At 40.1% G+C, this 13,497-nt stretch overlaps 2 protein-coding genes across 4 annotated transcripts in view; one reads left to right on the top strand and one right to left on the bottom strand.

The window, feature by feature from the left end:
* Positions 1-13,497, top strand: part of PANK2 (pantothenate kinase 2) — a 28,602-nt gene that overhangs the window by 3,552 nt on the left and 11,553 nt on the right. For 2 of the 3 annotated variants that reach the window (XM_057529108.1, XM_057529107.1), the window contains exons 2-3: positions 7,077-7,183; positions 10,720-11,072. In XM_057529108.1, coding sequence (XP_057385091.1) covers positions 7,171-7,183; positions 10,720-11,072 — 366 coding nt within the window. In that variant the 5' untranslated portion in view covers positions 7,077-7,170. The remainder of the gene's footprint in view (positions 1-7,076; positions 7,184-10,719; positions 11,073-13,497) is intronic. The other variant, XM_057529106.1, reaches the window with a different exon arrangement.
* The window catches only part of LOC114235713 (uncharacterized), a 30,686-nt gene that overhangs the window by 6,681 nt on the left and 10,508 nt on the right, over positions 1-13,497 (bottom strand). The window contains exon 2 of the mRNA XM_057529705.1: positions 10,845-11,031. Coding sequence (XP_057385688.1) covers positions 10,845-11,031 — 187 coding nt within the window. The remainder of the gene's footprint in view (positions 1-10,844; positions 11,032-13,497) is intronic.

Raw genomic sequence — 13,497 nt, 5'->3', positions numbered from 1 at the left:
CCCATGTATGAATTGTGCATTTAGATAGTATAATTGTTGAGTGTTGGCATCACTGCCCTCTGTATATCTGAGGAGACCATAAGCAAGGGGGATGTATGTTATTAAAAATATTCTGCTTGGGGCTTCCCTGGTGGCGCAGTGGTTGAGAATCTGCCTGCCAATGCAGGGGACACGGGTTCGAGCCCCGGTCTGGGAAGATCCCACATGCCACGGAGCAACTGGGCCCGTGAGCCACAATTACTGAGCCTGCGCGTCTGGAGCCTGTGCTCTGCAACAAGAGAGGCCGCGACAGTGAGAGGCCCACGCACCGCGATGAAGAGTGGTCCCCACTCACCGCAACTGGAGAAAGTCCTCGCACAGAAACGAAGACTCAACACAGTCATAAATAAATAAATAAAAGAACGTGAAAATATTCTGCTTAAACACATGTTAAAAGGAGAGATAAGGACCAAGATAATAGCCTGTATGTTGTTTGAGAGTACCTTATCAGGCAGTGATATAGCAGAATAGCTATTTTGTCTGGTTATTTAAAAGAGCAGTGAGGTTCCTTGGGCTTAAATTTATAACCTTGGGAGCACTTTTCAGGTTCATAATTTGGGTATCTTTATCTTCAGGCACTGTTCTTTCTCAGTTAATATTCTTTCTCAATTTTTGTCAGCAAGGTGGACTAGGATATGAAAACCCTTTATAATGGCTTAAAGTTTGCTTTCTGAAAGTGAAAGCTATCTTGCAGTTTTTAGTAGCCTATTAGGTTTTGTATGTTTATATTTCTTTTTTTAAAAAATAAATTTTATTTATTTATTTATGGCTGTGTTGGGTCTTTGTTGCTGTGCGTGGGCTTTCTCTAGTTGCGGCGAGCAGGGGCTACTCTTTCGTTGTGGTGCGTGGGGTTCTCATTGTGGTGGCTTCTCTTGTTGTGGAGTACGGGCTCTATGTGCGCAGGCTTCAGTAGTTGCGGCACGCGGGCTCAGTAGTTGTAGCACCTGGGCTTAGTTGCTCTGCGGCATGTGGGATCTTCCCGGACCAGGGCTCAAACCTGTGTCCCCTGCATTGGCAGGCGGATCCTTAACCATTGCGCCACCAGGGAAGCCCTGTTTATATTTCTTGAATGTAAAATTTATTATTGAGTCTGCTGGTTTTATAGTAGGTAGTATTTTATAAGTATCTGGTCCCTGAGTTAAACTATTTTGGGAATATTTATTGAGATCTGTCTTTTAAAAGGTAAGATAAATAAATATTTATTTATTTATTTGGCTGCACTGGGTCTTTCTTAGTTGCAGCACGCGGGATCTTTGGTGTCACGTGCGAGCAGGATCTTTGTAGTTGCGGCATGCAGACTTTTTAGTTGTGGCACGCGGGATCTAGTTCCCTGACCAGGGATTGAACCCAGACCCTCTGCACTGGGAGCTCAGAGTCTTAACCACTGGACCACCAGGGAAGTCCCAAGGTCTGTCTTTTAATATGAGGCCAAAGATCGCTGCCTAGACCAGTCTAGGGATTTGGGTTTGCAGTATTTTAACCACATGTGATCTGGTAAAGATATAGTTCATAATGTTGGAAAATTGAGTACACTTTTATAAACCATATATTTCTCATTGGAAAGCATTTCAGTTGTTGAGACCTATTATTGAGACAGTGAGCTATTGATGATTTTACATAAATCTGTGAGGGAAAGTTTAAATTCTTCCTAGAAATGTGTCCTAAGTCAAGTGTACATTGTCTAGGTGGAGTACCTTGGAGGAAATATATCAGGAAATATGCTGAAGGCCGAAAACAGACTAAAATATCTGTGAAAATTAATGGAAAGACTCACTAATCGGAAGTGATAAAGTAGGCCTTTTATTAGTGAGATATGAGGCATGTGAGGGCATAGCAAAAGTTCCTTGACTTTCCATGACTTTTCCTGCCAGAAACACATAGTGGTTTGTTGTTTTTTTTTTAATTTGTTTATTTTTGGCTGCATTGGGTCTTTGTTGCTGTGCGCAGGCTTTCTCTAGTTGCGGCGAGCGGGAGCTACTCTTCGTTGCGGTGCACGGGCTTCTCATTGCGTTGGCTTCTTTTGTTGCTGAGCACGGGCTTCAGTAGTTGTGGCACGCGCGGGGTAAGAGCACAGGCTCAGTAGTTGTGGTGCACAGGCTTAGTTGCTCCGCGGCATGTGGGATCTTCCCGGACCAGGGCTCGAACCCGTGTCCCCTTTATTGGCGGGTGGATTCTTAACCACTGTGCCACCAGGGAAGTGCCACACATAGTGTTTTGAATACGAATTGGAAGGCTTATTCTAGTAGTCATCATGTCATAGTATATGGGGCAGTCTCTCAGTTATTGATAGAAATCTAAACCCCCTTTGATAGGCTGAATGTTTAGAAATAACAGAATTGTATGGCCTGAGAGATTATCAGAGAGCATGCATCTAATGGACCTCCCATGTCTTTCATTGTCTCTCAGTTCTTGAATATGTAAATGGTTTGATTAGTAGTATAACGAAAAAATCCAGAAGTTACTAAAGGATATAATAAGGCTATTTACTCTTTCAGCCTTAGGCTCCTTATTTTTCCTTATATATTGTTGGTTCTCTTTATTTATTTAAGGTATGTGAATTTTATTAAACTACTTCTACTTAAAAAAAAAATTTAACCCAAGAATATGTGTTTTGTGCTGTTAGGTTTGTATAGATACTGGTTAAAAGATACTTTTAAAAGGATTTAGGAAATCTGAGTTTGAGTCCCACTTCTGCCTTTTCTTGACTGTGATCTTGGGCTCTTTTGCACTTAAGTTTCTTTTTCTTTCATTCTTATTTTTAAAAAAATATTTATTTATTTATTTGGCTGTGCCAGGTCTTAGTTGTGGCATGCGGGATCTTTTTTTTTTTTTTTTAGTTGTGGCTTGTGGGATCTTTAGTTGCGGCATGCGAACTCTTATTTGCGGCATGTGAACTCTTAGTTGCAGCATTTGGGATCTAATTCCCTGACCAGGGATCGAACCTGGGCCCCCGGCATTGGGAGTGCAGAGCCTTAGTCCCTGGACCACCAGGGAAGTCCTTGCACTTCAGTTTCTTAATCTGTAAGTGGGGTGATTACTGTGCATGATTATTGTAAACATTAAATAAACTAGTGCAGTAAAGTGCTTGGCTGTTAATAGATGCTCATTTAAAACATAATAGCCATAAACTAATGTTTCAACTTTTTAATCTGTGGAAAGGGGAGTAAGGCTTAATTTGTTTTAAGCATTACAGTCTTCCATTGGTCTTAGATATGTCCAAAACTTCAGATTCCAATGCTGTTGATGAGATATATTTGTTGGTAGAGTGCTGTGTCTCTTCTTTGCTCTCCATGAGGTTGGCATCATCTTAAAGTTGATGGTTAAAAGAATGGTGCTGTTAGTAGGAAAAGAGGAATTGAATCTCCTTAACTTCGGTCATATCCAGCACTGTTGATTTCATTAGTGAAGAAACTTTTTATTCTTCCAGTCAGGGCCAGACTTCATGACTCATGCCAGGTTGAGTTAGTCCCTCATCACTGGAAATGGAGTTTCTGTTGGTGTTAAAAAAAAAAAAAAAAAAAAAAATCAGGACTCTCTTTCTGACTGAGGTGGAATGGCTGGAGCGTCAGCCACAGTGTTCTCTTTAGAATTGCATTGACATTGTTAGTTAGATTAATTTGGGGGAGAATTGACACTTTAATAGTATTTAGTTTTCCTTCCTGGAACATGATATATCTTCCCACTATTATGTTTTTCAGTACACCATTTTAATAGCAATCATAGATATTTAGTGTTAGATTTATTTATAAATATTTTGTGGTTTTTGTTATGCATGACACTTTTTTCACGTCATTTTCTTGCTGGATTTTGCTTATAACATAGGAAAAGCTATTGGTATTTGTATTTGTATTCTTTTTTGGTGTGTCCAGTTATTAAAAAAATTTTTTTATTTTGTTGGCTTAATTGATTCTCTTAATTTTTATTTTTTGGAATGTATTGAGATAATCATGGTTTTTCTCCTTCAGTGTACTAATGTTAGCAAGCCTCCTTAATTGGAATTTTAATGTGAAAACCATCCTTGCATTCCAAAGAATCCCTGTTGGCCATGGTATATTACTTTTATTGCACAACTGGATTCTGTTGTTTAATAATTTAATATTTTTGCATTTGTTTTGTGAGACACTTCTTTTCTAGTTTTGATATGAAGTTACAATGACTTGGGAATCTTTCTAGATTGTTTTGTGCCCTAGAAGCTCTTAATGGTTTGCCTGGAAACCATTACGGCCTGGTGCTTTTTTGTTGTTGTTTGGGTGGTAGATCTTTGACCTCTTTTTAAAAATTTTCAGTGCTTTTGATCTGTGTTTTTTACCTCATTTTGAACCACTTTTTTATTCTTTTCTAGCTAATCCTCTGTTTAGTGTACATTTTAAATTCACTGTTACAAAGTTGTAAATTGGCTTATTTGTAGTTTCTGGTTGCGGTAGGTTCATCTTCTTTGATCTTTTTTTTTTTTTTTTTGAGAAAAGTTATATCTTCTTTCTTTTTCTTAGGTACACTTATCAGAAGTTTGTCTGTTTTAATGACTTTTTCAAAGCTTGATTTTACTGATCAGCTTGTTGTGGCTTTGTTCATGATGATGTTTTTCTAATTTCATTTACATCTTGCTTTCATCTTTAATAACTTCCTTCTGCTTATTTTGGGTCTGCTTTATTTTTCTAGCATTTCAAATTGTATGTGACATTCCCTTTTATTCAAGCTTCCTTCTTTTTGAATACATTTGATAAACATTTAAGGCTAGAAGTTACCCTTTGAGTCCCACCTTGGGTAGACATCCTATTCCTTTTGCTATATAGTGTTCTCATTGTCATTCATTCAAAAATAAATTTTGTTTTGATTTCTTCTTCAGTCTCAGAGTTAATAGAAATGAGTTTGAAGATTTCCAGGTGGATAGATTTATTTTGTTGTGTCTGTTGGATTAATTTCTTATTTTGAGGTATTGTGGAAAGTGAATGTGGTATGGTTTTGTTCTTTGGAATTTGAGGTTCTGCTGATTTGTAGATTTGTCAGTTTCTCCTTGTTTTTAATATTTTTTGAAGCATATGTCAGGATCATATCAATTATAGTTTTATATGCACATGACAATTTCTTTTTGTCCTCTTATAATGCTTTTTGTTTGTTTGAATTCTTTTCAGTCTGCTAGTATTGTATTTGCTTTCTGTTAACATTTGCTTAATAGAGTGGAGTAACATTGTCCAGGCATTTGTTTTGCTTACCCAAATTCAACTATATAAATGTGGCAAAGCATGGTGACGGTGACCCTACTCATGGATTTAGTCAGTGAATATATATTGGATTGGCCAAAAAGTTCGTTCGGGTTTTTGTAAGATGTTACAGAAACCTGAATGAACTTTTTGGCCAACCCAGTAGTTGCGAGTGAGCTCAGGGATGGTAGATCACTGATTGGAGGGGCACCTCTTATAATGTGAGCCCTTGATAAATGCAGTATTGGTCTTGAAACATAAGCTTTGACTTTTACTATATCATGTTTCCTAAATGTAAGTCAACCGTTCTATCAGTCTCCAGTGAGGTGCTTAAGATTTTGATTTATTCATTTTTGACTGAATGCCATTTTCATCTTAAAGAATCCAACTCCTCTTTATGATGGGACTCTATTGTGGGTGTTTTAGCATTTATTTACCTTCAGTCTACTTGTATTATCTTATTTTAGATGTATCTTTTTATATAAGCATATAGCTGAATTTTCTCTTCAATCTGGAAGAGAAATTTGACCTGTCTGTGATTACTGATATGTTTGCATTCATTCCTGTCATTTTTTGTTTTGTATTTACTATACTTTTTTTCCTCTTTGTTTTTGAACTGATTTTTTCCCCCTAGTTGTTTGAAGGTCATATGTTCATTTTCTCTTTTTTTGGAGTTGCCTGTAAATTTTTTTTTAAAATTTATTTATTTAAATTTATTTTTGGCTGTGCTGGGTCTTCGTAGCTGCACGGGCTTTCTCTAGTGGCAGCGAGTGGGGGCTACTCTTCATATGGTGCGCGGCCTTCTCGTTGTGGTGGTTTCTCTTGTTGCACAGCGTGTGCTCTAGGCACGTGGGCTTCAGTAGTTTTGGCACACGGGCTCAGTAGTTGTGGCTCACGGGCTCTAGAGCGCAGGCTCAGTAGTTGTGGCGCACGGGCTTAGTTGCTCCGTAGCATGTGGGATCTTCCTGGACCAGGGCTCGAACCCATGTCCCCTGCATTGGCAGGTGGATTCTTTTTTTTTTTTTTTTTTAATAAATTTATTTATTTATTTATTTTTGGCTGTGTTGGGTCTTCGTTGCTGTGCACGGGCCTTCTCCAGTTGCGGTGAGCGGGGGCTACTCTTCGTTGGCGGTGCACGGGCTTCTCATTGTGGTGGCCTCTCTCGTGGAGCACGGGCTCTAGGCGCGCAGGCTTCAGTAGTTGCGGCACACGGGCTCTAAAGCGCAGGCTCAGTAGTTGTGGCACACGGGCTTAGTTGCTCCGCAGCATGTGGGGTCCTCCCGGGCCAGGGATGGAACCCGTGTCCCCTGCATTGGCAGGCAGGTTCTCAACCAGTGCGCCACCAGGGAAGCCCCGGCAGGTGGATTCTTAACTACTGTGCCACCAGGGAACCCCAGCCTGTAAATTTTTAACGCATTTAAACCATCACTTCTTTTTTTTTTTTTTTTAAATTTTATTTATTTATCTATTTATTTATTTATTTTTGGCTGAGTTGGGTCTTTTGTTGCTGCGCGCTGGCTTTCTCTAGTTGCGGCGAGCGGGGGCTACTCTTCGTTGTGTTGCGCGGGCTTCTCATTGCGGTGGCTTCTCTTTTTGTGGAGCACGGGCTCTAGGCGCGTGGGCTTCAGTAGTTGTGGCACGTGGGCTCAGTAGTTGTGGCTCACGGGCTCTACAGCACAGGCTCAGTAGTTGTGGCGCACGGGCTTCGTTGCTCCGCGGCATGTGGGATCTTCCCAGAGCAGGGCTTGAACCCGTGTCCCCTGCATTAGCAGGCGGATTCTTAACCACTGCGCCACCAGGGAAGCCCTAAACCATCACTTCTTTATTCTTGTTTAGAAATAATCAGAATCTATGTCTTCCGTTCCCCAACGAGACAGAGCTGCTGCTTGCTTTGACTTCCCTCTCCTTTCTCTTCCCTCTTCGACTTCCTATGTTGAAATCATGTAAGTATTTTAGTTGCAGATTGCTTATTTTCCTAAAAGTCAGCATGTATTGCTTCCTGTGCTTATCATTGTATACATAGCTCATACCTTCTTGGGTGCTTTAAAAAATTATATTGGAGTGCATCTACTAATTATTTCAGAGAAGGTCTTTGAATAGTAAATGTTGAGCTCTTTCATGTGTAGAAATGTCTTTCTCTTGCACTCCCATTTGAAAGCTGATTTGGCTGGATATGAGTTTCAAATTGTTTTCCTTATAACTTTGCCAGTGCGCTCTTGTCTTCTAGCATCTGTGTTACTGACGAAAAGTCTAAGTTTACTTTTATGTGATTTATGTATCTTCGTAGGAATTCACTTTTTTCCTTTGGGAGTTTTTAGGGATTTCCTGAAATTTCAATAGGATTGACTATACATCTCCCCTTTCTACACTTATTAATTTTATTTCAAGCCAATGATTTCTGTCTTCCCCTATCTCCCCCAGAAAATTTCTAGAACTCATATAACACAGATGTTGGACTTTCTGGTTCTGTGTTCTATATATCTACTACCTTTCTTTCATACTCAAGAGGCATTTTGGGAGAGTTTCTTAGTTTTGTTTTCCATTTGTTTTTTTCTGTGCCCATTTTGTTATTAAATGTATCTGTGGCGCTTTATTTTGGAAATAAATATTTCTCGTTTTTTTCTATTATAAAAGTGTCTTTATTGGATATAATTTACATACAATAAAATATATCCATATAAAGTGTATAGTTCCATATATTTTGACAGATAAATACACCCATGAAGCTCCCCTCTTGCCCCCAACAATTAAGATTTGGGTTATTACAGAAAGTTTTCTCCTGCCCCTGTATAGTCCTTCCCTCTCTCACTCCCCCAGCCAGTGATCTGCTTTCTATCAGATGCAGAAATGATTAGCTTGCATTTTCTAGAGTTTCATATAATGGACTCATATAGTATGTAGCCTTTTGTGCCAAGCTTTTTTCACTCAGCCTGTTTTTGAGAGTCACCTATGTTAAGTATATTGGTGTGTTCCCCCGCCCTGCGCCCCGCCCCCTGCCCTGCTCTTTTTGGTTTTGGAAGCTTCTCCCCCAACCCCCAATTAGGAAATTAACATTGATACAGTTCACAGACCTTATTTAGATTTAAGCAGTTTTTTTTTTTTTTTTTTTTTTTTTTTTTAAAGTCACTGATTTTCAGTTCATTCAGATTTTTATTTTTTACTTGATTTTATTTATTTATTTATTTATTTTTGGCTGTGTTGGGTCTTCGGTTCGTGCGAGGGCTTTCTCCAGTTGCGGCAAGCGGGGGCCACTCTTCATCGCGGTGCGGGGACCGCTCTTCATCGCGGTGCGCGGGCCTTTCTCTATCGCGGCCCCTCCCGTCGCGGGGCACAGGCTCCAGACGCGCAGGCTCAGCAATTGTGGCTCACGGGCCCAGCTGCTCCGTGGCATGTGGGATCTTCCCAGACCAGGGCTCGAACCCGTGTCCCCTGCATTAGCAGGCAGATTCTCAACCACTGCGCCACCAGGGAAGCCCTTAAGCAGTTTTACATAAACTCTTTTGTATATGTGTATTTAGTTCTATATAATTTTGTCACATGTGTAGATTCTTAACAGCCACTACCACAGCTGGCAATCATTTCTTAATTTCTAATTTTTCTTTACAGTGGCTTATTCATTTTTAAAATTTATTTTTTTATTGAAGTATAGTTGATTTACAATAGTTTATTCATTTTTCATGGATGAAATCTCATTTTACCTTGGAGGATATTTATGATTCTTTTAAAGCCTCCTCTTTGTTCCTGCAACTCTTTCTTCAGATGTTAGCTTCTTGGTTTTGTGTTGTTGATTTTTCCCTTTTGGTGATTCTGGTTTGTAAAGTGATCATCTCTGGTTTAAGGATTGCTATTCTCCTGTCAGTGAGTGCAGTGTCTGTTTACCAGTCTGTCAGGATGGATTGTAGGGGAGAGATGGGAAATACGGCCAGATGTGGGGGCTTCCCACTTCTTCTGGGTAACAGCAGCTACGTGGATGCGTACTGATGCTTGGGCTCAAGTGCCTGTGCCCAGTGAAGACTTTGCCTCTTTGGAGGAGGGGGAGGGGAGTGGCTGGCCTGTCCAGTTGTGCCAAGGGTATTTCCCCACCATATCACTATGACTGCACCAGAGCCTGCTTCTGTTTCCCCATGGCAGCTACCCCATCGACAGCTTGGATGGAGCACCCATCTGCTCCCCGCACCTTCATAGCTGCTCCCAATTTTTATAGCATTTCTCTTTTCAGGGTTCTGGACAGTTATTGCCTCTATCAACTTCATTCTGCTGATGGTATCACTTCTTGTTTCTCAGAATTATTTTAGAAAATCAGTAAGTTTATATCTTTAGTCATTTCTAGGATTATTTAAGGGGGGAGGAGAAGGCATGTATAGCTAATGCAGTTTATCTTGATCCAGTCTCCTTAAGCCATTTTTTGGGATGGATTTTTTTTTATTTTTTGAAGCTCCTCCACGTGGTATGTGGGATCCTAGTTCCCCGACCAGGGATCAAATCTGCGTCCCCTGCATTGGAAGCGCAGGAGTCTTAACCACTGGACCACCAGGGAAGTCCTGGGATGGATTTTTTGGGATGGATTTTTGGGGAACGGGTATTAACTTTGAAACACCTGTTCCACTGATGGCCATTGAAACCTGATGGATTGATTGATATCAGGGTTTGAGAGAAATTGACCACTGGAGCTTATATGTTACATAGGGTTGGGAATTTCCTCTAGCCCTAGTTTGAGTACTAAACCAAAGCTCTGAAAAGTCTCAACATTTCTTTTTTTTTTTTTTTTAAACTTTTTACCATTTTTATTTTATTCTTTCTTTTTTTTTTTTTTTTTTTTTAAATCTTTTATTTATTTTTGGCTGTGTTGGGTCTTCGGTTCGCGCGAGGGCTTTCTCCAGTCGCGGCAAGCGGGGGCCACTCCCCATCGCGGTGCGGGGACCGCTCCTCATCGCGGTGCGCGGGCCTCTCACCACCGCGGCCCCTCCCGCCGCGGGGCACAGGCTCCAGACGCGCAGGCTCAGCAGTCGTGGCACACGGGCCCAGCCGCTCCGCGGCACGCGGGATCCTCCCAGACCAGGGCCCGAACCCGCGCCCCCCGCATTAGCAGGCAGACTCCCAACCACTGCGCCACCAGGGAAGCCCTCAACATTTCTTTAAGGCAAGGGCAAGGATGAAGATTTTCATTCTCAATCTTTTTTTTCAGAGTTGAGATTAATGGGTAGTCATTTTGCTGTTTTTTAATATTTCTCAGTGCAGTTTGGGCTTGTCTAAGAGGGTTGTGTTGGCTTAACATTGTGATATTTTTCTTTTTGATCTTTGTAATTTTTTTTTTAAGATTTGTTTCCAGATTAGACAATCACATTTCTTCTCCCAAAAACCTTTTTGTGTATATAGTTCTTGGAAACCTCAAGGTATGAAATAAATTGTTAGTCTAATAAGTGTAAATTTAGTTTTCAGAAAAAAAGCTGTTCTGACTTTTTTTTCCTTCCCCATTTAGTTTTTCCTTGGTTTGGCTTGGATATTGGTGGGACTCTGGTCAAGCTGGTTTATTTTGAACCCAAAGACATCACTGCTGAAGAAGAAGAGGAAGAAGTGGAAAGTCTTAAAAGCATTCGAAAGTACCTGACCTCCAATGTGGCTTATGGGTCCACGGGTATTCGGGACGTGCACCTGGAGCTGAAGGATCTGACTCTGTGTGGACGCAAAGGCAATCTGCACTTTATACGCTTTCCCACTCATGACATGCCTGCTTTTATTCAAATGGGCAGAGATAAAAACTTCTCGAGTCTCCACACTGTCTTTTGTGCCACTGGAGGTGGAGCGTACAAATTTGAGGAGGATTTTCTCACAGTATGCATTTTTTAGCTTATATACAATTTATGGTAATCTGATTGTTAAAAATAATACCAATAGCAAGTGGTGGAATCATTTCCATCTCTAATGGAACTTGAATTTTCTTGAGTCAAGTTAAGATTAAATATCAATTAGTGATAGGAGTTGCCATCTAGAGACTGTTGTATAGTTTACTTTTTGCCCAATTCAGATGAGTTGATGAGAATCAGAAGCACTAACAGCATAGCATTTTGTTGTTCTTTTACTATGAAAAAATAGTAAAGCTGTAATAAGCACAGGAAGGAACTACCAGTGAGGAACAATATCATTGTCTTAAACAATGTGATTGAAAAATAATTTAAAAAATTAATGTCATTTCATGTTATAAAATTGTTTCCAATCTTATCTACCACATAATTTTTCTTATCCCCCTCATTTGTTTCTTGGCAATTTTACTATTTAGAAATATGAGGAACTCTGGTCCAAAGCAGTGTTTTCCAGGCCTCAGGGTTAGTCAGAGATGGTTGACAGCAGAGTCTGCTCTCCCCAGGTGCCTTTTAATGTGTCCTGAGCTGCACACTTGTTAACAGGAGTCTGGATAGTAGGGGGAGTGCCAGTGGGCCCTTGATTTTGTTTTCATTCAGTGAACACTGTGTGTAAGGCCTTGAGGCTAGGTCATTTGAGGGTGGATGTGGGGGTAGATGGGAGAATTGATAGGCGAATTGGCCAAGGCTCTGACCTTCAGAGTGCAGTGTAGATTTAAAATATCTTTAGTGACCATGTTTTTAATGCCACCAATGAGACTGTTATTACAGAGATTCTGCCTTTGCCTATGTTGTTTTTCATTTTCTCCCCCCGAACCTTGCGTGTCATTGTATGGTTTGTGACTTTGTTTTCTTTCTTTGTCCTCTATCTCCTTTCTCCCATAACTGACCATAACCATAATATAGAATTGACATGAATTTTAAAACTGGTTTTGCATTGTTTGCTTGAATTTTCCTTGGTTGTTGGTTTTCAGTGGTTTCTTTTCTACCTGTGAGTAAACGGGAAGGTAGCAGGAGGAGAGGAGGTCCCCCTCCTTTGCGGTCACAGTGGACTCTGGATTATAACTGATAGGTAGAGGAGAAAACCTCTCGATTTCTGGGACCCTGTAGAGATGCCTTTGGAACATGTTTGAATACCATTTGGGCTGTTACCAGAGGTTGTGTGCTGTGTGCTAATCCAAGGAGAGGTGCAGAGTAGATTTTAGACTTTAGGGATTGGCTTTTAGGCTGTTGGGGTTTCTCATCTGTATGCACCAGCGCTGTCCTTGAAAACTGGGGGAAAATGAAATGCCTAACAAATCCCGTTTGTGCATCGGGAGTAACTATTATCTAATAAACCACAGTGAAGTATTTTTAAAAATATGGAGTTTACCCTGTTTCTTTTTTAATGTGAATCAGATTTCCTCACATTGTATTGAGTTTGCTTGTGGGTGCAACACATACATTATGAGTAACTTGAGTTAGTGAAATAACTTACGTATTTGGTCATCTGACTCTGTCAATTAGGCTGGGATTCATTAGGAATAATAGCACAGCAGGGCAGTTCAGGTTAACATGAATTATGGGAAAGATAAAAGGAGGTATTGGTTTGACATACAATGGCAGAAAACTACATTTATTCCAGTAGGCTACCAGTGTAAAACGATTTTGCTTTGAAATGAAAATGCTGACACTTGAGATTCAAGTGTCAGGAAATCAGAATTGAATTCATCGTGGCAGGGAGGGCATGAGCAGATAAAATAAGGACAGTGATGAACATTTTCAAGGGCTTGGGTTTGTCAGAGGAGTAATTTAATATTCGTAATTAGGGATTACTTAAGGATTAAGATGAAGTTACCTATTAACTTCCATATCCTTTGGATCAAAGTAAATTGAGTATAATGTAATCAAATGAGAGTTGAATTAAAGGGGGAGGACTTGCAGGGCTAAACTTGGTTTTAAACAGAAATAGGTGCTTTAGGCCGTTGAGGCATCTTTGTATTTGTCACATATATTGAGTAGGTAGATAATGCTGGTAGCATTCAAATGGGGTAGAAGTTCATAGAGTAAAAAGTGTAAGTTGCTTTATATCATCTCTGCAAAGTTACCACAGTTAAAAGTTTATGTATCTTTAGTTTTTCTGTGTATGACTGTGTATGACACATACACGTGCATATAAATATGGTTTTAAAATAAGGCAAATTGGATCATATTGTATAAAATATTTCTCAGCTTTTTTTTTTTTTTTTTTTTTTTTTTTGACTAAAAACATGTCTTGGAGTTCTTCCCACTTCAATTCTTAATTGAATAAAGATCCTCTTCATTCTTGGGACTTCCCTGGCGGTCCAGTGGTGAAGACTGCACTTCAACTGTAGGGGGCCCGGGTTCAATCCCTGGTCGGGGAAGTAACATCCTGCATG

This window comes from Balaenoptera acutorostrata, chromosome 15 (genome assembly GCF_949987535.1).
Source record: "Balaenoptera acutorostrata chromosome 15, mBalAcu1.1, whole genome shotgun sequence".
NCBI classification, from domain to species: Eukaryota; Metazoa; Chordata; class Mammalia; order Artiodactyla; family Balaenopteridae; genus Balaenoptera; species Balaenoptera acutorostrata.
This window is presented reverse-complemented; position numbering and strand designations above follow the sequence as displayed.